This window comes from Camarhynchus parvulus, chromosome 2 (assembly GCF_901933205.1).
Source record: "Camarhynchus parvulus chromosome 2, STF_HiC, whole genome shotgun sequence".
Taxonomy (NCBI): domain Eukaryota; kingdom Metazoa; phylum Chordata; class Aves; order Passeriformes; family Thraupidae; genus Camarhynchus; species Camarhynchus parvulus.
Window position 1 is genome coordinate 42,237,695 of NC_044572.1, and position 24,912 is coordinate 42,262,606.

General features: G+C 39.0%; 1 protein-coding gene across 2 annotated transcripts in view; it reads right to left on the reverse strand.

The window, feature by feature from the left end:
- Positions 1-4,088: 4,088 nt before the first annotated feature.
- ABHD5 (abhydrolase domain containing 5) overlaps positions 4,089-24,912 on the reverse strand; it is a 28,216-nt gene continuing 7,392 nt past the window's right edge. The window contains exons 1-7 of one of the 2 annotated variants that reach the window (XM_030943942.1): positions 23,849-24,111; positions 18,334-18,419; positions 17,691-18,063; positions 14,120-14,274; positions 9,826-9,937; positions 9,109-9,295; positions 4,089-7,142 (exon numbers count right to left, since the gene is read on the reverse strand). In XM_030943942.1, the coding sequence (XP_030799802.1) occupies positions 7,053-7,142; positions 9,109-9,295; positions 9,826-9,937; positions 14,120-14,274; positions 17,691-18,063; positions 18,334-18,419; positions 23,849-23,907 (1,062 nt within the window). In that variant the 5' untranslated portion in view covers positions 23,908-24,111 and the 3' untranslated portion in view covers positions 4,089-7,052. Of the gene's footprint in view, positions 7,143-9,108; positions 9,296-9,825; positions 9,938-14,119; positions 14,275-17,690; positions 18,064-18,333; positions 18,420-23,848; positions 24,112-24,912 lie in introns of those variants that run through there. The other variant, XM_030943941.1, reaches the window with a different exon arrangement.

Genomic DNA, 24,912 nt, shown 5'->3' on the forward strand with positions numbered 1-24,912 from the left:
TGGCAGGAGGGAGCCTGTCCCTGCTCTCCATCCCTCTCTGCAGGCGGGCAGGGGAGCACCCGCCCGGGCCTGGCACATACCCCTGCACTGCTCACCTGCTGCTGCTTGCCGATGAAGTATCTAATGTCTAAGCAGTCCCATTTAAACCCACAATCAAATTACAGGAACAAAATTAGAAGCCAGACTGGAGCCACTTTAAAAGTTGCCCCTTATTTAATAATTCTGTCGCAGCTATTTTTTCCTCTTATCACCATTTATTCTCATTCTGGGGCTCGTCTGTAATAATAGAGGAGGTTCATCTGTGCTCCCCCTCCTCTTTCCAACGTCTAGCCTTTCTTTGTGGATTTAATTTCTGCCTTGTGAAAAGGCATTAGAATAAATAAAACAAAGATGCGGTACGGCAGGGATCTACATTAATGGGATGGCACCACACACACCCTTCCACTACCTGCCCTTTCCCGTATGACAGGAGCGAATCGAACGGCTGGAATGCCTATTTCAGCCCTGCCCCATGCCTTTAGGTATCCATCTATCGAGGGAGGAAGGAGAAATTGCAGCGCAGCTCTTTCTTTAAAAGCAGCGCCGTGCAGAAGCCGGAGCCCGGAGGAAGTGCCGGGGCGGTTTGGGAGCGCCGTGTCCCCTCTAGTGGGGTCTGCGGAGAACTGATGAAGGAGAGAGCCTCAGCCTCCCAGCCGATGGGGGAAAGCAGGGGACAGTGTCCCCCCCCCTCCCTCCCTGCTCCTGCCATCCCCGCTCCACGAGGCCAACAGTGCAGGTATGGAGATACTGGGGCGGTAGGGATGTGCGGCCCCAGCTGGGAGCTGGCTTGCAATGAAGGAGCTGGGGGAAATACTGTTGTAATAATTTGCCTGTCAATTAATGATGTGACTTGATGAGAGGTTGGATTCACTCACCTGGCTGGATTTTCATCTGTTTCCAGATATTGCTGGGATAAAAATAAATGCATTCATTTTCTCACTAACCCTCCAGCATTTTAACAAAACCTATTTTTAGAACCCTCATAAAACAAATCTATAGCCATTCTACAACAGGCAAACACTACTGTGTGCTTAGCAGCTGCTGTCCCCCAAACTGCTGCTGAAATCTGCCTGTATTCAAGAAACCTCCAAAATAGTTTATGCATCATTTTGGTGACAACTGCCTGTGACACACCTGAATTCTTGTTTTGTGTGAACAAAGCATGGCCCTAACTAATGTACTCAGGCAGGCTTTGCTGTCAGGAACCATGCCAGGTGTCACACAGCCTAGAAGCTGTGCAGGGTGATGCACAAACTCCCAGTGCAGCCCAATCCTGCCTGTGCAGAAAAGTTATCCATTGGCACAGGGACTGAGGCACGGGAGATCTCCATGCAGGTAATTCAGGGTGGATGCAGCTTTGAGGGTTCAGGAAATCTTAGATTACAACCCAACCCATTCTGTGATTCTACAACTTTTGGCAAGGAAGATGTGCTCCCGACCGGGAACCTCCTGCGTGGCCAGGCCTCTTGCTGAGCACAGGGAGGGGCTGAAAGCTAGGAAAGAGTCAGTGCCAGGGGATGAGCCAGCTGGCTTCTCACTTTCCTCTGTGCCTTACCTGCACCCACTGCTGCTCTGCCAAGTTCCTTTGCGGCAACAGCCACAGTGGCTTCAGCTGTGAGCAGGCTCACTGCTGGTGGAATGCTTGGACAGAGGTGTTTAAGGGACTCAAAGACTTCATCCTGCAGCTCAGGGAGCTGGACACAGGGAAATAAATTGTGAGCTGGGGGTGTGCAGCAAGCAAATCTGACATCAGCATGGTGCTCAGGCCCTGCAAGCTGGGAAACAAACCAGGGTCAAGTGCTGGATGGGAGAGGATCCCACCACTCTCAGGAATCATCACGTGCTGGTCTTTCTTCCCCCATGCATGACCCCACTACCAGAGTCTTCCTTCCACTGCGTTTGCAGGTTATTTTCCTCAACTCTGTACTCACCAAAGCGTCTACTGGCTTACTCATGAATCAGAACTGGCCATGGCACATGACTGAACACAGGGGCTCAGTGTCTAGCAGGACAAGCAATCTCACTCCTGGCAGGCACCAAGAAGAACATGAACCTTGCGTAGACGTGAGTAATAATCTCCTTTTCAGACGGGGTCTCTAGCTGGGGGATTTGCATGGATTGAGCTCTTTAGCCTCCATTTTAGGTTTGAGCTCTGAGTGAGAGTGAGAATCCTTAAATAAAAGTCAAAGCAGAAAGGCAGGTGGGTATCAGGCAAGCATTTAACTATCACAACACTACAAAGGAAGTGACAGCCGCACCTCGCTCCATTCACAGCTCCAGTCATTTACACTTCAAGTAGGTGAATTCGAGAGTGCAGAAATAGACCTGTAAATATATGGAGATCCTGCCTTTGCAGTAGTTCATTTTCAAAGCACGTCTACTCCTTAGCATGCATTTGGGGTCACACTCCATTTTACAGCCCTGCCCCTTCCCAAAACTAACAGTTTCAGTTTGCAAGTTTTCCTCTGCAAGTGAAGCATAAAATGCAAGCAAACACCTAACTGTTGTCACCACTTTCATCTTGCTGCTAATTACTAATGCAAATTATGTACATATCTAAAAATGTCTTCAGTACATTCCTGCTACTTGTGCTTCTTACTTTTAAAGTACATGTGGCAAATATTTCCATATTTTATCCTTCTACATTCTACTACCCACATCCAAACCTTAATGTAGGATATCCCTGTGATCAAAAGCGACGAGGCAAACTGGAACAGAGCCACTCCTCTTGTAAAAGATGAATTTATGATCTTTAGTGACAAGTCTTGTTGTACATCTTGATTTTTCATCTTACCTCAGGCAGTCAAGTGACACCCCCCCCCCCCATCACATGCTTTGCCATCAGCTCACTTCTGATTTGTGAAATTCAGTTTCTCATGAGAGGTAATCCTTTTAAGTTTCCTGTCCAAGTACCACTTGGAAGGAATGGTGTCCAGCTTGGGAAAAAGCACTTGCATTCCAAGGACAAGCTTTAGTCAAAGGAGGGATACCAAAACTTTAAAGTGCCCCATATAGTGTAGGTCCAAGCTTTCCAACCAGACTTCCCTCCAGCTGGCACTGCAGGTGTCCTCCTTACCTTGGTAAGCTGTTATTTGCACACCAGACAACCCAAACCTTTCCCTTATCCTCCTCCAGAGATGACTGGCTTTTGAATGTTCCCACCCCAAAGCTCTTCAGCTGAATTTTGCTGTTTCCAGCTGCCTCACTTTTTTCTAGCTCTTACTGTTCCTTGTGCTGTAGGTTGTCATTCCAGCCACATGCCTCTGCTCTCCACACTGGTCTGCCCTCTGCCCATCACCTGCCTGAAAACCTAAAGGCTCCATCCATTTCCACCTGCTGCCACTAACACCATAAGGAAGTTTCTGCACACACCTGTGTCCTGGTTCTGATCTTACCAGTCCCTCTAAAATGTGTCTCTCTTCAGCTCCTGTAGTGCCTCCTCATCCTTTCACAAGTTTCCCTTGTATTTCCTACAAAACATAAATCCCTCGATGAAGGCTTTAAGGCAACATGGCTGTGCTGCCATGCTCAAAGACTGCAGGATGGCTGATGGTCAAATGGCCAAAAGAGCCTAACAAAATTACAGATATGCCAAGGAGCCCCAAGAAATTACCCATCTGAAAGCACTTGACTGTGAGCCTTCAGATTCTGCAGGCTCACGTTTTAATGAATGCTAACAAAACAGGCATTCCTGAAAATGTCTGCCCATACATTAATTCCAGATGTTTTTATTGCATTTAGTCTTGTTTTCATCCCACTGAAAAAGCTGAGTAACTGTGATCTGGAAGGACTGGGAATTTGAGGAACCACAGTGACCACAGAAAGCAATTCAGGCAGAGACTAGCACACCAGTTCAGCACAAACAGTTGCAGCAACCTTAAAAAGCTACCTTTTAAAAAGAAAGGCCAGCATCAGTTTAATCCAAGGGAAACCACATGATGACATTTCTCTTGCTTGGACCCATTTTTCCAAGATCAACACATAAGAATTCACATTTTCCATTTCCATTTCACAATCAGATACAAACAGGGACTTCCTTGTGATGGTTGCAAACATTTTATTATAGAGTCTTATCAACAAGTTCTCTGAAAATCAGTTTTTCAGAACTAAAATCTAATCTGGCAGGGTTCAATAAGTAACAAGATGAACTCAGCCATGTCAAACAAAATATTACTAAGTTACTTTAAATAAATTTTATCACAACAACCTCAGGAAGAGTGTGTCCTGGAGATTTAGGCAGTTTATATTGGATTTTTATTAATATTTTAGATTCTTTTTGTTATGCTCTAGCCTCTGGTACACAGTTGTCTTCATTTTGATGTTAGAATGGGATAGATCTTTGGGTGCCTCTATGCCTGTTATTTATAGTGCTGTAATAAAAACAGCATCATCAGCATTTAGTGCTCACCACAGTACATTTAAGCAACTGGTCACTGCACTGAAACAGAACTCCTGGAGAAACTGAGATTATTTCCAAACAGTAATTGCTCACCAAAGGTCTAGCTCCCAAGTCTTTTCAGCCATTCATTTTCTGTTCAGCACCTCCTATGACATTTATTAAAATAATTTGATCAGATTATGCTGCACACAGTAGGACATTCCAAATTCCATCTTGACCTTCACAGTAGCATCTAATACTTCCTGGAAGATAACACAGAATCCTTTCCCTTATACATACAAGCAGCTTGCAGCTGCTTGTTGACAAACACTCACTAGCTTCAGTTAAATACAAGGAAACCTAAGAATATTGAGACATTTGAAAATAAGCATTAATGTAATTTTAATGTATTTTGGATCATTTACCTGAACTTACTAATAACTCTTGATTTCCAGGGCTTAATTGCACATATTTTTTTTCAAAAAGGAATATAATGTCTTAACATTATTAAAATATAACATTAAGGATTTTTTTTTATTGTGCAAAACATAAGCAATAAGTCTTATTAGTACAATAAGCTGAAAAAGCAAGGTATATTTAAAACAATATTCACATCCAGTGTGCAATTTTTATCCCTACTTCCAACTTTTGATGTGGAATCTACAATTCCCATCAGTAAGTGCTATCTGAAAATTCCAATAATTTGTTTCACCTTTTATTATTTGGAGGAGACTCAAAATTTATTTTTGCATTAGGTTTTTATGCACAACTAAAACAGCTGTTTAAGTCTGATAAATACAAAATAAGACACTGAAAAGGATGAAAAATAACCAACATGCTGAAGGCATCCACCTAAATGGTGGCATGACTGATAAATTATAGCTTATATTAAAAAATGGAATTGGTAATTCTGATTTTCTATTTTCAAGATTTTAGCAAACAATCCAAATTCTTGTTTTACAGTTCCGGCATCTGCTCATTGTAAAAGTAATTTAATTCAATGCTTATTTTTAATTAAAATATTTATCTTGCTAGATATGAAGTGCTACCAGTCAAGGCAGTCACAACAACTGTTTGATGTCTACATAGCACCGTATAGATAAATATTTCCTTCAGTAAGAGAGACTATGTTCTGCTGAGGAACACAATCGCATTATCTCCTGAATATTTTAGGTATCTTTGCTTTCCACATCATAAATATGTGGAGCGATTCCTTAATTTGATAAAAAAATGCACATAATTCAAGCTTTAAGACGGTGCTATCATTAATTCAAATTATCTTTGTATAAAAGTATCAAGAACTCTTCAGTAGTCAATTGAATATTCAAAAACAGATCAATAGTTTTATGTAAACTTGTTAAAAAACAACCAACCACATTATTTGGCTTTAAAGTGACAAAGTATTTTTCTTAATATAATTTACTAGGCATGTGAAGTACTAACATGGAACTATAGTTCAAAAAGTAGCAGAGACTGGACTATCTCTGATATTGAAATACTCAATTAAAATATATAAAGAATCTCCAAAACATGTAATTATAAGTCATTACAGTGGTATTGTTCATTCAAATAATAATCCTTCCTATAAGGAGGCTGAATGTTAAATAAAATACATTAAGCTGTTGTAGTTCCCAATTAGAGAACGTCAATATTCTGCCTCTGCCTCTCCTTCAGCTCAAATTCACTAAAATATGGACTAGGCTTTCTACTGAAAGAAAATGGGAAATGGGCTTACTATCCAGGTGGATATCTCCTAGCCCTAATCAAAATCTTATCAGCTTACCCACAACTGTTAGATTTAGACTAGTAACAAATCTTGCAGTAAAGTGTTAAAAATAGGTGGAGTAACTAACAAGTCATCTTCTGTATTTTAAATCACAGAAATCTGCACATCAAAATATTTATGGAAGCATGAGTGCTGGTGACATCATTGACTCTTACAAACTGAGTCTTCTGTAAAAGTTGCACAGATGGAAAAGGATGCCTTGAGATAAATGGAAATAAAATCCAACAGAAGATGGATTTCCAAATATTGAGCCTCAAATTCTTATAAACTAACAAACATATTTCAGTGACAGACATTGCTCATTATTTTGGCCCCATCCCTTTTCCAAAATCAGTTTCATAAGCTGTTACCACTTCAATAAAAAAAAAAAACCCTCTTAAAATATTGTATATGGAGTTCTGGGTTCCAAAAATAAAACACATATGCAGTTTCATATTCTTGCTATGAAACATCAGCTAAAAAGTACGAGCATTCATAAAGAAACCAAATTGCATTTGGTACATTGTATCTCTATTGATGCAGTTCTCCGTGTTGGAGAATTCAGCATTTTTAGAGTTCAACATGTGCAAAGTTCAATTAAATTTTGAAGAAAATTCCAGTTTCAAAAGTTACATGAAATTTTGTATCTGACAGGACAATTAAAATAAAAAGCTGTACAAAGTTAGCTTCAAACCTCTTCATTCCCCCCAAAAATAGGCACTCAGTGGTTTAAGTGTGCAAATGGCTTCTTAGAAGAAACAGTGTGCAAGCAGAGCCTGTTCCATTAGCTCTGCATTCTTTAGTGATTTCCTAGAGAGTATTGCCATTAAATGCTATCTACGGTATGGCTTTCTAAAGAAGAGAGGACACTCAGTCCACAGAGTCACAGATGTCTTTCACTTTCTCATTGAAGTCCTCAGGTTGATCGGCGTACACATAATGACCGGCACCGAGGATAGCCTGGAGGATAAAGGTGAAGAAGCACGTCAGTATCACCAATATCTAATAAACAAATAAATACTGGGACAGGTGAAGAATCTGCTTTTACACGTTACCTAAGGGTTGAAATCATGCAACCTAAAAAATACTCTAAACATAAGGAATACCAAAATATTCTTTCCTTGTAAAGAAACTTTCCTACACAGGAAAAGAAAGTAAAACCATTGCTTATTCAGCTGCTCACCTAGCTGAAAAAAACCCCCATCACTGACGCATGAACAAGTCACTGCACAACAAATTTAGTAGATATATATGCCTTGCATAGCAAATTTCTGATGCATCTTGATTCCCTTCACTCTGCTATCAAATAGCCTATTTCCAGAATTTGTTATTCTCTGTAAAAATGCTATGAAGTAAACTGTCACCACAGCGTTAAGCAAATGTACTTGACCTGTTTTCTATTTTACAGTCAGCCCAAGACTAATCTTTAAAAAAAAAACTGTTTTCCCCTCCCCTCCTTAAAACACCACTCTTAAGTCTCTAAGCAAATGTCCTACAAGTATAGCTTTGTTATTGTGTTAAAAACTCCCAGAAACTCAAAGTAAAAATTAGTTAGGAATAAATGCATGTAACAAAACCACAGAATTTCTGTGCATTTTACCAAGCATGGCACCGCCAAGTCCACATCTCCGTCTCATTAGAGCCCTTGCTCTCCTATGAGTTTTTGAGCATGCCTGCAATTTTACCACTCCAATTTACCTTTTAGAATCTGTATGTGGCTTGCCAAAATTTTAGCCTAGAATGTAATACCATTTTCCACAGTTCCTTCTAAAAGTCCCTGACCGGAGGGGAAAAAATCTCCTTGAATGGTATAAGCTTATCCCAGCAATATACTGTACATTTTTTAACACTTTCTGTTACAACTCCCTCTCTCTGATGAAGCAGTTAAGTGACAATTTCAGTCTGGACGTCAACACTTATGAAATGTATCTGTGCTCTTTAACACACTTAGAACAGTTGGATAACAATGTCTTTTCTCTGAGTTCCAGCTCTAAATCCAGCTGTATCAAGTTATAAAATTTTATTTGGGTGACTTGTTACAGTATACGATCAACATTACATACTGTACGCTTCTGTCCAGATAGTTCCAGACATCAGTAACATCACAGCTGGTGTGCTCAAACATTTTATCACCTCACAGCATTTTAACATGTATGCATATTCAATTATCACAGCTGACTGATGTGAAAATGTGTGAAGAATACTTTTGAATTAGTTTGTTTTTTTATAGAAATCAACGACAAAAAATGCAGTGTGCACATTCACATCAAGCTGTAAGTATGCACATTTTAAATAACAATATCATACCTCTACAAAAAAACATCTTGGGTAGTAAGACAACACTAACTGTTTTTTTAATTACTTAAAGAAAGATGCTCACAAGATCCTAAGCAGCAGGTACAAACTGCTCTATTATCAAAGGAACAAATGTATTATATAGACAGATGAAGAGAGTTTATGAGAGCCCCCAAGTATCTTATATATACATGGAAATAGTAGGACTGGTATGGTTTGAAAAACAGTGACCACAATACCTACTTCTATTAGCATGTTGTAGAACAAAATAAAGAATCACCTCAGCTTCTAGTGTTACAGCAAGTTTTGTTCTTAGCCTGGGGACTCAACACTTTTGTCTAGGTTTTCTCTGATGTAACATTTGTTTTCTCTCTCTCTGTTACAGAAAACAGAACTTTTTACCCCAGGCTCTAAATCAAAAGTGACACTATTTCCACAGCTGGTATGAAAGAACAGAGTAATAGAATAGTTTGGGTTGGAAAGGACCTTAAAGCTCATCTAGTTCCAACCCCATGGAGGGACACCTCCACACACACCGGGTCGCTCAGGGCCCCATCCAACCTGGCCACATAGTTATGACTAAAAGAAATCCACACAAAAAACAAACAACTGCTTTAGAAGTCAAACTTACTATTGTCTTCACATAGGAATTTGGTCTCAGAGACTGGATAGTGCTGCCAGAATTGCCATCTATACATGAACGTGCTCCATAGACCACTGTGATAGGAATGTCTTGATCCATTTGTGAAATCCGTTGCAGCATTGGCCTTTTTGCCCATCCATAAGGAATTGTCATGTTCTTGAAAGCTGTTTCACCACTTCAAGGCATTCAAAAGGGTAAAAACAATTTCAATTGCCATTAGACCTGCTTTTCATCTAAAATGGAGTATCTGTGCCTTTTGGTAGCATACAGTACATGAGGTTGGGATTTTTTACAATTAAGAAAAGTAAGTTTAAAAGGTTTACATTTAATTTCCAACAGAAAGAGCCCATGTTTTTGCATGACTGAGTGGCAGCACTTAAAAGAATGAAATGTCTTATTTTTCAAGTTTTGAAAGAAATTCTTTACACATTAAAATTCTCCAATAATTATTTAATTAAATGAAATACCCAAATTCTCACAGAATTAACACAAAATGAGAATAAATATAGAATTAGGATACTTTTAACATTTATCAGTATCTGGAATTCAGAAAAAGTGCAATGGTACTTTTTTCTTTAATATAATAAATGCCACAATTAAAAAAAAATACCATGCACACTGCTGCCATGGCCATTGGAGGGAGTAGCAGGCACTCAGTAAATGAACAACAGACTACAAAACATACACTGGGAAATTCATACTCACCTGGGTGACTGTACATTGCAGTGATAGATATATTCAGCCACAGTGTTATCATCAAACATTGATGAATATTTTCGCTTGAAATCTGGTCTTAAACGTTGAACAAGGCTTAATCCTGTTAAAACAGGAAACACTGTTAGAGGAGGAATATGTATAAATTATTTTATCAGATTGCCTAATGCTTTTCACTACAGCCCTGAGAACACATCCCCTTGAAACTCCTGGCTTCTAAACCTGCATTTGGTTTTACCACTTGCATGTCTCATGGAAACACGATGGAATTACACTTAATAGGAATGAAATATAAATACTACAAAGAATTTTATGCTGCTCCCCCCAGCAAATACATATGGGGAATGTTTGAGTAGGGTCACTACAACAACAGAAGAAACGTACCATGGGGACCAGCAAAAGGGCTAAGCAGTGCCTTTCTGTCACCAGTTTAGTCTCACATGATACCAACACATTCTCCTTGCTCTGGCAGCACTGGGTAGGTTAAATGCACTACACCTTTCAGGACTAGAAGGCACTGTTGAAAAAGCTGGGGTGTTTTCTTCCTTAAGTCTGTCTTCTGCTCTTACAGAACAGTCTGCTTCTGAAGCTAGTTCATCTAACTAGTGCATGGTTGAAAGAACAGAAGTCTATGATGAAAAACAGGTGTAGAAATCTGAACATAAAGCACAACTACTGGTATAAATGAAGAGACTTAATGCTGAAAACTATTGTCACCATTGTCCTTATGGTCTCCTAAGAAGCCAGTAGAGAAGTGTGTCTCTTCAGGGGCCAGCTCAGGCCTCCTAAACTTAAGAGTCTTTTCTGAATAATTTCTCTAAGGAAGAAGCCTCTTCTGCACTGACTTGATGGATCTTTGGGACAAGAGCCTCACCACAAGGCTAATCTTAGTTTAAGAGTATTAGTCATCCCTAATATCTGATGTAAACTTTTCCATTTGAAGTCATTACCCCTGTCCCATCACTACAGACCCTTGTAAGAAGTTGCTCTCCAGCTCTCTTGTCACCCCCCAGTAGGTACTGGAAAGCTCCTACATGGTATCCCCAAAGCCTTCTCTTATGAATCCAAACTCTTTCAGCTTGTCTTCACAGGAGAGGTGCTCCAGCCTTCTTATAATCTTTATGTCCCTCCTCTTGACTATCTCCAAGGGGAATGTCTCCAACATTCTTATACTGGAGCCCCAGAGTTGGATGCAGTATTCCACATGGGGTCTCATGAGAGCAGAGTAGAATAGGGGGAGAATCACCTCCCTCAATCTGCTGGCCACGCTGCTTTTGATGCAGCCCAGGATGCAGCTGGCTTTCTGAGCTGCAAGTACACATTGCTGGATCATTTTGGGCTTCTCATCAACCAACACCCCAGGTCTTTCTCCTCAGGGCTGCTCTCCATCTATTCTCTGTTCAAAGGTGGTCAGGATTGCCCAGACCCAGGTTCAAAACCTTTCACACGGCCTTGCTGAACTTCACGAAGTTAGCACGAGCCCATCTCTCAAGGGGCCCTCTGGCTGGCATCTCTCCCCTACAGCTTGTTGTCCACACAGCTCGGTGCCATCAGCAGACTTGCTGAGGGTGCACTCAATCCCACTGTTCACTGTTGCTGACAAAGGTACATAACAACTGATCCCAACAGCGATCTGTGAGGAACCATACTCGTCACTGGTCTCCATGTGGACATTGAGCTGACTGAGTGCGACTATTTGTGGTTATGTTTCCCCTTTCCCAGACAGTAGGAACTTCATACTGTTGTTAATCTGTGCAATTATGATGATGTCACTTCTTCCCACCCAGTCCTGGGCAAAGGCCTGGTATTATTTATGTAGACCTTGTCACAGTGATCTACGTTTTCGTAACCTGGAGATTATTGCAACACGCCCTTACGCATGCTTTAAACAGATTTAGAAAATGAATACAGTGTAAGAGAAAAGAATTCCCTTATGAAACAGTGATTTAACTCCCAAAGCAATGAGGATTTTGTAAAAATCTGGCGATTGGCTTTGCTCTACTTTCCCTACATAAGTCCAGCAGTTGTACTCTTTTCTGTGTTTTTGGGTTTTTTGAACACAAGTGAACACAGCTGGCTTGGAATAAGAGTACCTGGAAAAAAGAGACTAATTCTGTGCCTTGCCCTACTATCAGTATAGAGGCCATGGCATGAAGTGTTACCAACTTTTAGAATTCACTTTCTGTTTTGGTAAGAGGTGCTTTGTCTGTGGGTCCAATTCCAAAACATTTTTCCCCTGGGAATTTACGGGGGAGACTGAAACAAGGATTCAAGGCAACTTGGAAAAAATTTGGAATTAAATTAGACTGTAAGTCATTGTTGTAATATTTATTGAAGAAATTCTGAATTGTCTGGCTGATGTTTTCCACAGTGTCTATGAAAATACTGTAAGAAATTCTAACACTGAAGACCCAGATTTCCACAAAAAGGGTGTGGTCACACTGACATGTCTGTTGTGAGGAATTTTCAGGCATCCAGTTCTAGGAATGGAATTCAGAAATCCAACCTAAGCACAAAAAGCCCACCAAACTGTGAAATTCCTGCGTGAGTGTTCCAGTTAAGTGAAGGAAAACATGCAAATCAACTACCTGGAAACCACTCAAAGAAAAAAATATCTCTGGATTGTGTCTCTCTTCCAGTTTTAAGTATTTGCCCATGGGACTGATTAAATATCCATGTGATAATATTGTGATATCCAATGAACTTGCTCACATTTGAACTTATACCTTTGAATAAGAGCAACTGGCTTTAGAGTGAAGTTCAAACAGCCAGGTCTGACCATCAGCTCAAACACATCTGCACGTGGAAGGAAACCAGGGATCAGTTCAGTGCCTTCATCAGGTTAGGTCTGATGCCTGCTTGCAGCACAGTGTTTAGACCTACCCTTCTCTAAGAACTATGTAGTGTTTAGACCTACCCTTCTCTAAGAACTATGTTTCACCTGTCAAGAACTTAAGTTGGTGATGGAAAACTTTTTTACCAGTGCAGTGAGAAACAGATGAAAAAATATTTAAAGGCACTGCCCTCCACGGCAACCTATAAGCAAGGCTAGGTGTGGGGACACCTTGCCAGGACAGAGTCTGCTTCTGCAGCACAGTCTGACTTCACTTATTGCTATGGAAGACAGTTTCAGCTTTGAATTTTCCCATGTGCATTGATTTATGCATGCTCTTGTTATTGGATAGAACACATTAAAACAGTGCATATCACTCAATATTTTCCAGGTTGTTTTGTTAACCAAATTAGCATTTTACTTTTAAAAAAATCTGTTTGTACAAAACATGTTGCTTGTCTGAAAAACTAAATTTGTCACACTATTGAAAAGAAACAAACAAATCAGCATATGCAGCATATTGAAATACATATTCTATAGAAATAGATTTAGGAAACAGATGTGGTTTAAATGTAAACAATGCCTAGAAATCTCATGAGTTTATCTTCAGACTGAATACCAAAATGATTAAGAGGTCAGTTAATTATATTTGTGAGGGATCTTAAGGATATATTTTTCCAAGACTCTCCACAAGATAATTCAGTAGCACAGAGAGTAACAGACAGATAACCTCTTTCTCCTCTAGAAGGAATAGTTATAAAATGACTTTTAGATTTTATTATACTCTTCTCCCCATTCCCCAGATTAACTAAAACCAGTATTTTTGGTCAGCACTACCTAGCCCTAGTATTAGAGTATAGACAGTTCATCTACTATTCCATCAGTGCTGTTGAAGAAATGGAAATATGAACTGCCGCCATAATGCAGGACACCAGTGAGGCCCACAAGATTTCCTAGAGTAGTAAGAAAATGGCTAATGGAAAGAACCCAGTTTCAACTTCTCTAAACTCAGGCCAAAGATTCTTGCATTTATGACAGACTGCCTTCTAATGTTAAGGGAATTTGGAAATCTCATTTGCTCATCAAACTGGAATTAGAAGGGAATATAAATGGACCGTGACCAGAGGCAACCAGAAAAAACCCTTTCACATTCATACCTCTTTGTCAGGGTTCCCCAAAAGACACCTGCATAATCCAACTCACTATAACTGAAGCCTGTACAGACAATATAGTGTAGCTTGCTGTAGACTATCATATTAGTACTTCTAATAGCAAGAGTTTGCCTTCTTTCCTAAAGAGTTCAAACCTTTTTCAACCTCTCCCACTTTCTCCTCCAACTCTTTTCTTCGTGGCTGATACAGACTTGCAAAAAACCTCATCATAATGCATTGTCTGCTCCATGTTTATGTTTAACCAAAATAGAAACGGTATTTAAGAGTAGCTAAAACTCACCAAAGGGTCCTGCTATTCTTAGCCCAGCTAATGGATTAAATGGACTCAATATAGCTCCTAGTGCTTTGATCCAGATTGGAATTGGTCTTTCGTGCTCAGCATTGTCAGGCCTCTCTGGAAAACCCCATGGCTCCACTAAGATAAGATGCTTGACCCTGTTGGCAAAAAAGGTTCATGGGTTTAAAGTACAGTAGCTTTTCTTTAACTAAGCATGATGAAAACGTGCTGTCTGTTTTACAGATATATACATACAGCCTACTTTAGTCACTTCTATCACAGAGGCTTATAACCTAGTTTCTGATTCATCAACCATTTTGATTTCAGTTACTAATTAGAGAGTGAATTACACCTAATCATATGTATGAACCAGAAACATGGAAGCATGTGTCACAAAGAGAAACTCAGTATATTACAGACACCCACCATCACAAACATTTGAGAGAAAGGATAGTCTTGTTTCTATTTTTAAAAATAGCCGAATCTAAATGCTCAGTCAATATTATTTGCAGGAGCAGTTTAATTTGACAGAAAAGAGGATAATTGCATCTGTTTCATTAAAGTGAAGTTTCTAGAAGTCTAAGATCTCTGTTCAAAGAAGAGACACAATTTAACTGAAAAATCATCAAAGTAAAATTTGAACTGAAAAAGGCAGAGTAAAACTAGCAGTAGTCTTCCAAATTTATTGATTTTAGGTCATGAAAGAAAACATCAGAGAAGCAATTTGTAAAATTATTACTCAAAGGAATATCAGTACAGAAAGCATTGTAGAAGTCTCCAGCACACGCAACTATTGATCACTTCATGCTGTGGATCCCCCTCAAGCAAAATTCTAATTCATCCTGGTAGATTAGAATTGTCCCTTTCCCTTTAATTGTCCCTTTTCCATTTAATCCCATAATAACACCTACTCTTACATGTCCTACATAGTGATTTCTGGGAAAAAGTGACTCTTAACTATAGTTTTTCATTTTAAGATGATTTTCCATTTCAGCTTTCTCATTATTGTTTTCTACAACTACCTGCCAGGAGGTTGTAGCAACGTGGGGGTTGGTCTCTTGTCCCAAGTAGCAAGCAATAGGACACAAGGAAACAGCCTCAAAGAGGTTTAGATTGGATATTAGGAAAAATTTCTTCACTGAAAGGGCTGTCAAGCATTGGAACAGGCTGTCTTGTTCTATCTGGTCTAGTGGGATGTGTCTCTGCCCATGGCAGGGGCGTTGGAACCAGATAATCCTTCAGGTCCCTTCTCACCTATACCATTTTATGATGCTATGCCCAAGGAAGCGACTGAGTACCCATCTTTGGAGGTATTTAGATGTGTGACTGCAGTGCTTAAGGACATGAGTTAGTGGGGCACTTGGAAGTGCTGGGTGAAAAGCTGGACTAGATCCTAAAAGTCTTATCTAACCTAAATCCGCCTATGGTTTTTATATTTTTATCTTTATCTTTTTACCTTTTTATATTTACTTTTTCCTTCATTACTTCCTTCCCTGTTAAAGCCATGAGATTATATATTAACATAGACAAGAGTTCAGAGTGCCTAAAATGATGCCAGAAGTGATCCCAAAAGTTATTTCTGGGTTATGATCAGTTGGGAAACCAAAAACCTGTCCTTGGAATGAAGGGTTGGAATGGATTAACATCACAAAGACATTTCTTGGTTGTCAGCTCAGCTATGAGCATACTCACATCCTGCAGCCAACAGCAACAGCAAGAGAGGACAGGGTAGAATCTAACTGTACAAACCAAGCAGGGGAGATCAGAGGCACAGCAGAGCAAGCCATGAGCAGCCATTCAGGACAGCCACACACACCGTGCACAAACTATGGCATGAAGTATAATATGGAAAACAAATTAATACAAATAAAGTAACTTTTGTTTCATGTTTCCTTTCTTAATACTTTCCTTCCTGTTTGGCATTTCTCCTTTTAGTAAACAAGCCTAAAACATAACCCAGGATAATGGGAAGTTGACCATGAGAATCACTTCCTAAGTAAATGTACAGAAATTGCACTATTTGAAAATCATGGTCCACTTCAAGTTGGCAAAATGCTAAATGGGAATCTTTTTGGATTAGTAGCCTCGGATTTTCCATGGACTCTGGTACAGTATAGCAAATTAACGGATCATCTATGCTTGGAAAAACAGATGTACTTTCCTAACAATATGTATCCAGAATCCCTTAAGCCTCTAATGAATTGTTAGATAACCTGGTTGAAAGCTGTGCTATATTTATCACTTGATTCAATGCTCTTTTAGGACCCTAACAGTCAATTTGTTATTTTGGTGGTCTTTGTATAATTTCAGAGAAACATTAGTAACGTGAGAGCACAAACTGAAAAATCTCCAAAAATTAATTAACCCCAACTTAAGCACAGTGAGGCATAAAAATAAAGCATCACTTTTGATGTAAATCAGCAGTGGGCAAAACCAATATGCCATCCCATAGGGACAGGGCAGTGCCATTTATAGATCCTTTGGAAAAAGAGGTAAGGAAATAATAAGAGATCCCGACAAAAATCTAACTACAGTTAGCTAGAAGTTGGTTTATAACTAAAAGGCTAATAGGTTTATATCTTTATTGCAATTCTGGATTTAGAAATACATCTACTTTCACACATCATTTCCAGTCACTTGTGCTACTTGTTGTCCATTTAGAAAGAAAAAGGCAAAGTGTTTTAGGGAAAAACGATGCATGAAATTACTTCAAATATATCCAAGTGAGAAACAAAGAAACAGTAAAACTTGACACGAATAGAAAAGAATAAGATATGTTTAGTAAAATACAGAATTGGCTGTATGATGTGGAGAGTTAAGCTTACATTCAGTTTTTCATAGGAAACCACTAAGTGTATCCCAACAAAAGCATTGCCATTTTTTGATACAGAATTGCCTCGGTTGGTGAGATCCTAGCTCAGCAGGGGATATATAACATGGACTTATAACCAGATATATAAAAGAAATTACTACTTTAAGGGGAAAAAATGTATTAACTGTTGGACAAAAAATGATGCAGAAAATGCTGATGAAATACAATTAGAGAACTACTGCAGATGGGTTGTCTTACAAAGAAATATGAAGTGGCATACAGACAATTTAAATCAAAGAGTCACTAAAATAATTTTTACATCATTCTGCTGGCACCAGGCTGACAGCTAGGATATAGGCATAAATTACCAAGGGGAATTAGAAGTTTCAATGTTATCCGTAAGAGTGGGAAGTTTGGCAGAAACAGGCCTATTTTCCCTTCACAAAATCATCTTTGAGACAAAACATTCACCCATAAATATATTCACTGCTATTTCACCTTATAACATGGCAAGGGGGTATTGAACTGAAGAGGTACAGAAAAGCATACAGAAAATCATGTTTACTATATCTACCTATTTCCTTCACCTGGAAACAAACCACACAATTAATACTTTAGTCTCAGAATTCTGTATAATTTCTTTAAATCACCACAGTCATCTACATAAAGATTATCTATAAAGAGCCTGAAAAAGAAAATCTATATTAAAATCAATAGTCAAATACAGAGAAGGAATCCCTTTATTCCTTTATTTTCACATACCTTGATGGATATTTTAAGGAGTAAGCAGCAGCCAGGAATCCACCTAGGTTGTGTCCAAGCAAAATCATTTTTTCTAGCCCCACCTCCTTTCTCCATTCTTCTATGGATTCCACAAACTGATTTTCTGCTTCCCGAGCATCAGTGTCAAAGTGTGGTCTACTGCTACGTCCAAATCCCAAGAGGTCGAAAGCATGAACGGTCCTGTTCTCACAGAGATCTTCAAAGTTGAGAGCCCACAGTCCAACACCTCCTCCAAACCCATGCAGGAGAACAAGTGGAGTTTTGTTTGAAAGGTCTGGAGAAAACGTCAGTGTCCATATTTTATTTCCATTAGATATATACACGTATCGTTTATTGTACATGCTTGCAATACCTGGAGAAAAAAGGGGAAAAAATTGTGTTGCTAGACAAACCTGACAAAATATAAAGTACTCTCTACTGAAACCACTGTTTTAAATAGGAGCTCCTTTCAAAGGCGATAGCTTCTAATCAAATATCTACATAAGTGAAAAATGAAAATGTAATTTTAAGCCTGTTTATTTCATTACAGTGTAAAATACATACTGAAAACCTTCTCTCATTATACTTAATTTATAAAAAATCTAGTTATATCTATGAAACTTATTAAAAACCAAAGACTTACACTTTAGCATTTTGTCCTCAGCCTCTTTAAGGTGTAGCAGGGATGTGGGACACCAGGCAGGAAGCCAGCTGAATAACCATCCAAACCTACAACAGCAATATAGAATAAAAATATCTTGAGCAGCACAGTAATTTTTGGCACTGATGCTTTGAAGACATTTCTTTTGCTGCTCTTCATAAGAGAGCCCACATTAAGCACACGGTGTGAAGAACACTATTTTTGCACTGGGAGGGAATTAATTTTTTCCTGACATTTTATAAAAAGTGGCATCACAAACAGGGGCATTCTTCAAAGGGTGAGCAGTTTTTCCACCATGTCCTCCTATCACAGCATACTGATCTGGAGACATGAACCCTCACATCAACCCAACAAGCTTGGCAGGATATGTAACAATCACTGGAGTTTCCAGCCTCCTATCAAGTTCCTTTGGAAGTCTGCCTGCGTAACCTTGCATGAACCTATTATTTCCAAAAAAGCAATAAGCTCTGCCTTCACTGGCCTAACCTGATTATTACTCTAAATTTAAAAACTGAAAAATAAGCAGGTTTATCCTACCAAGCAAAAACCTAGGACCTTAATTATGAACTTAGAAACTAAGTCACAGAGGAAAACAAACCAACAATTCCCTCTGCAGAAGCTGCTTTTCCAGCTGTCAGTTACTATCTTGGTACAGCCAGCTTGCCCATGAGAGCAGGGGGAATGACTCACTGGCAGCATTTCCTAGCACAGTGCTGCAGAGGATACGGCAATTTGGTACATACCCAGATCTTCCTGGGTGCTAATTTACCCCCTTGTTTTTAAGACTGAATGTTATTTTTCCATCTCTCACCTGGTTTTGAAGTGGTTTAGACCACCAGTGCAAAGCTGCCACTGCAGGACCATTCCTCACAGGGAAGAGGATGTCAGTCACCAAATCAACTTTCTCTAGCACTCTTTTTCGACACTGAACTGCTTTTCATTTAGTCACGTACAGAATTTTCAGGACTGAACACTGAGAGTATTACACAACAACTAATGCTGAAAGACTATAAGGTTACTAATGCCCAGTTTTTCAGTGTGCACAACTCATCAGTAATAAATTAAAGATTGGGCCCCACAAGTTCTTTACCCAAAGAATCTTCTCCACACATTCTAAGGGGCTGATCTACTACAGCTGCTTAAGTTTATGACAAGACATGGAAGGTTTTCTGGGAATGCACAATACAACAGCAAGCAGCATTTTTCAGATTCATAGAAACCTGTGAGAGGACATGTAAGAAACAAAGCCCCAAACCATATCTCACCAGAACAGATTAATCATGCAATCACTCAGGCCCACTGCTATTCAGTATTATTTACTCCTCTACACTGGTATCTGGCTGTTCAATGTAAATAACCTTCTTGACCCACCAGATCACTGGAATTATAAGTTATAAGGAGGGACCATGGGAATTGTTATCATAATTTTAATTGAGGAGCTGGGAACAAGTGCATTGTATGTCCTTCCATGCCACGTGCTCATGCAATCTAAGAAATGAAGGAACTTAGCATCTTGTAGGAAAATGGGAATCCAAGTATTCTGCTTCCACATTAAACTATGCATTTATTTAAAAGTAAGATCTTTAAGAAGTTAAAGCTGTGACAAGCCAAAAGTAATTTCACCCGCAAGTAACCATGAAATCCGAGTTTAACAACAACGCTAATTGTGTCCAGTGCTGTGAATTACTCTGGTAAATTATTAAACAGCAGCTAGGTCACCACTCTTCTGAGTCAAGCTTTCTGCTAGTTACATGTTCAACTAGGCATTTTCATTCTTAACTCTTGGGTCAGAAACAAAACCAGTCACTATTTCCTCTAAGCTGAAACTCTATGTACTGTTTCTTCTCAGAAAAATCACTAAATAAGCAAAGAAAATACTTTAAAGATCTTATTTATTTATTCACAGAAATGTAAAGCTGCAACATGTCAACAAGAAAACAGTGCAGGGATATGGCCACAATGAAACAAGTGACATCTGCAGATCATAGTCCCAGAATTTTATCTCCTAGGCCTAGGAAGACACCTGGATACTTAGGAAAATTATTTAGGAAAATGTATCAGAATGGTAAAGTTGCCCACTCCTTCTTTTGTTACTTACAAGAACTGTTTACAAATAATTAGATTTTAATTGAGAAGAGGCATTGCATACATGTATAGCTTGACAAATAAAATTAGCAAGTTGAAGCTTTTAAAATTAAAACTATGTTTGCAGTTCTGTCCTGTTGTACTTGCTGAACTAAAAGAGTAAGTGGTGAAGGCTTTCAGGCAAAAAAGTGAGCATTTTTAGAAATACTATTTTAGGAAGAAAACATTTAGTTACCTACAGTCAAGACTTAATCCTTTGTTTGCCTCCTTCCAGAGATCCAAAAGATATTGCTAGATGTTTTCCCCACATGGAGAACAAACATTTATTTAATCTATTTGAATATTTTTCTGATAACTTTGGAAGGCTGGAATTGTATCATTTCTTTTGTACATCTGTGCTCAATGTGTCTTCTAAATGCCTACAGGAACGTCCATTGCTTATGTAGTCTATCATTTTTATTTCTGTGATATAAAGCTGTAAGTGCTACATAATGTCAAAAATGAAGCAATGGACCTTTCAAAACAGCATGCACACCAGCAATGGAAATGAGTTATGAAAGAAAACAAACGATTCCAGCAGTAGTTCCACATTGTATGTGAGCTACCCACTGCCAGAAGAGGCAAACCCCACATTGCTCTCATCACCCACCACTTCCCTTACACTCTGTTCTCACCTGTCTTTTTGTAAAAAGTCAAGAGCAGAATCTTGTATTTTGAGGAGTTAGGAGGTCCACTGGCCTCAGCTGCTTGCTATTTCAGAAAGTGGGAAATAAATTTGGCAACTGACAGCCCAAATTTTTGTAATTTTTTTGCCAAATTTTTTGTACTTACAGGTGTTACACATCAAATAGCAAGGCACATAACGAGTGGAATTTAACCTGTGTATTTTTTTGTGGCCACGCAGTAACATAAACCACTGTGCACATCCATGCTAAAATAATCAATAACCAGCAGTAGGGCAAAGCATTGCATAGGGTGATTCCTTGCATCTTCAATTTGGGTTTAGTTACATTCTTCACATCCATCTGAAAACATCTGGAATAACAGAGGTTGGAAAAATCAAAGGCTAGCAGATGGGGTGGGGGGCTGCTGGCCTGTCAGGCATTCAAAGAAGTCAGTCTCTCTGCTGACAGACCTCCACACACACTTCCACACTTCTTCTAACACATCTGGGGAAGGAGACCAGAAGGTAAGGGAAAGCCCTGGAGACACCCACTGCCTGACCTTAGTGAAAGTCAAGGTGATTAGTAGCAGACTAGGAGATTAGTGGGGACCATCAGTAGCCTATGTTGATGATTAAATACCATAATAAATAATGCAAACAAAAGGAACACATAAACAAACATCTGACTAAGTGGAGCAACCACCACGTGCAGGGGCCAAGCCACCAGGCAGGATCTAACACACTGGCTGGTTGGAGCAAATGCTCTGAGACCCTTATGCTTGCAAGCATAAGAAAAAAAATATAATTATTACTATATTTTGACACTTAATGACTGAATAAATATTGTGTTAAATGTAGCTCAGGATAATACTGCTTGTCCTTAGCTGCTTGAATGTTAATTTGAATCAAGATCTTACTGTCAGCACTGCTTGAATTGCCTGAGGGTAACTTTCAAAAGAACTGAAAATCAAGTAGAGACAGAGGTACAGCGAGCCTGACCCACCCATTCACCTCCACGGCTCAGATCAAACCAAATGAAGAATGTGGCAAACTGGTTGTACCATCAATTTTGGAGCTTTCTGTCAGCTCCATTAACCCTATTCAGCTTGGTGAGAATTGAATCCATGCAACGCAATAAATGGATCTGCAGCCAGTCACAAATTTGACATACTCACAAAAAGTTTGTGAAAACTTAGATACTGCTGAAGAATTGAAAAAATATATTCTAACAATGAGGTATGTACTGAAACAGCTGAACAGTCTATTTGATTTCTGGCTTGTAGTGCCAGAAATCAAAGCTCTATCACATAAAAATATTCAGCAGAAGTTGCTTATAACTCTATCCAGGAGGTAATAAATGTACAGAAATGGAGCTCATTCTCTCCCTTTTCAAGCTTAGGATTTACCTACATTAGAATTATAGGAATGCGTGGCTTACAAGATGTAGTAAGCTTGAAATCACACACCAGCATCACAGACCTAGCTGTCATGACCCATGGAAAGTCTGGTTTTGGCAGAACACCAAACCAAAAAACCTGGGGCTTGCAAACAGGTTGCAAAAAGTTAACAGAACTCCACCAAAGCAGAGTAAACAAATACAATACCATTTGCTACATGATCACCTGTCAAAAATTTTTGACCCACCAAGACAGACGTGCAAAAACCTTTCTAAAATGTTGAATATAAAATCAGCTTTTCAGTAAGAATTTTGAAGTTAGAATGGTAATCTAAACTCCCAGTACAGACCAAAAACCATGCAGCAGTGACAGGAGTGTGGAGAACAGATTTTCCTGTTACAAAGAATTATTTGGACTTTAAAATTACATCAGTAAGGAAGCCAGTGCTCAGGTTATACAACAAATACACAGTAACTTGCAAAGGAAGGATTATGGGAAAGTTACTGAATTGCACAAGAAACGGAGCTGCATCTGTTCGTCTTCCTCTCAGGAAACAAATGTATTTAATATTTTTAATTGAACTTTTGCAGACAATATTGCAAACTACCAAGATTTTAGCTAGGGAGCAAGCTCAAAAACTTAAAAAGCTGAAACACTGAGTGAACTCACTGGTAAACTACTTCAAGCTTTACCCTTTACACTTAAATCTTCTTAGAATAAAGTTGATCTCTGAAAAACCCTAACCCCCACCTCTCCTGACTCCCAGAATTAATTTCAGCCATTTAGAACTAAGTAAGGAAAGAAAAACAAATTAATGCAGAGAATTTGGTACTGTTTCTGCCCAGCATGGCATTGGGATTTTCAGGGTCTTTCAGCTGACAATGCAGCCATAACCACCCAGCAATTCAAGCTAGCTCCAATTTAAGAGACTCTTACACTGTAACAGAAAAAAACAAAGGTAAACTATTGGAAAGGCAGCTGAGATTCTACCCTCTTGTTTATGCATAAGGTACATTTGCAGTACTGTGCTGGCAAAGGAATTCAAAATTGCCAATATGTTGCAATCTAAATATAAGCAACATAAGATTCACTCTTCTAAGGTCTTACATAAACCTCATCCCATAAAAACACCATGTTACTTCTCACAACTCATTCAGCCCTTTCAGTTGTTATAGAAATACTAAGAATGGGTAGAAAAGAAGTATCAGGTATTCATAACTGATAAAGAGGTCAGCATATCAAATTTATGGCAAACTGCCAGTTTTAAAAATAAAACTGTTTTACTACAATGCTCTATAAACACTTTACAGTTAACACAGCACAGATGCTTAAGTGAAGTAACTACAGATACCCTTTTATAATTTTTATTATCTCCTTTTTAGTGCATGCTTTCTGCATTTTCCTCAGCATCAGCAGTAGTCTACACAAAGCTTAAGAGTATATAGGATGGCTTCTTCCACCATCAACACCACTAAGTTTTCAGAGCAAATTCTATATTTGGTTGCTAAATTTCAAGTTTATGGGTAATAACCTGAAACAATAAAAAGCAAAAGAAACAGTCAAGGATGACACAATCAAATAGAACTTTGTGTCAAAATGTCAGAGAAAAGTAGCAGATTTACATCTGGCTCATTTCTATCTATGACAGAATTGAGTTATAATAAACTTTTCCTTTCCCATTTCATTAATTTAATAGCCTGCAATATGAGAATATTTGGTGCTGTTTACATGACTGATTATGGCAAGAATCGACCCTTCTTTGTTAAGAGTTACCAGAAACACCACCACGGCAATATCCCCTAATACGTAAAGAAAAATATTTTAGTAATCACTATATCCAAAGTCCATCTTGGTGGCTGTTCTTTGTGCCAGATCTGTGAAATTCAGGCATGAAGAAGGCACTAGATTTTAAACCAGATAATTGTGGTTTAACATAGCTACAGAAAAAGCCAGGAAGTTAACCAGCATACCTATGAACTATCAAGGTGCAAAGAAACACTGTGAGTCAATGTGGAGGACACCAAGCTTTGAAGTTAGAGCTGCCACTGACAGACAGTAACATATAATCATGACATCAAGTCCACATTTAACTAGGCAGGGATGTTTCTGCAACAAGGTTCAGGATATGATTTCATGAGAACCTTAAGAGCATAAGCAATTTTAGGAGTCCTTGAAGTCCTTCACTGCTGTCCCTAAAGTGCATCATGTTCTTTCAATGCTTGTGTTTCCTGAGAGCGGTGAATATAGTCAGAATCATTCAGGCATACACAGTTACTGTTGTTGTGAAGGCTATATATCCAGGGACAAAGCTTCTGCATGTACAATAGCAGTCAGATGTAGCAACCACAACAATTTGAATGAGATGTTCCTAGGACAAAACACTTTGGCAGTTGTAGACAAAAATCAGGAGAAGAA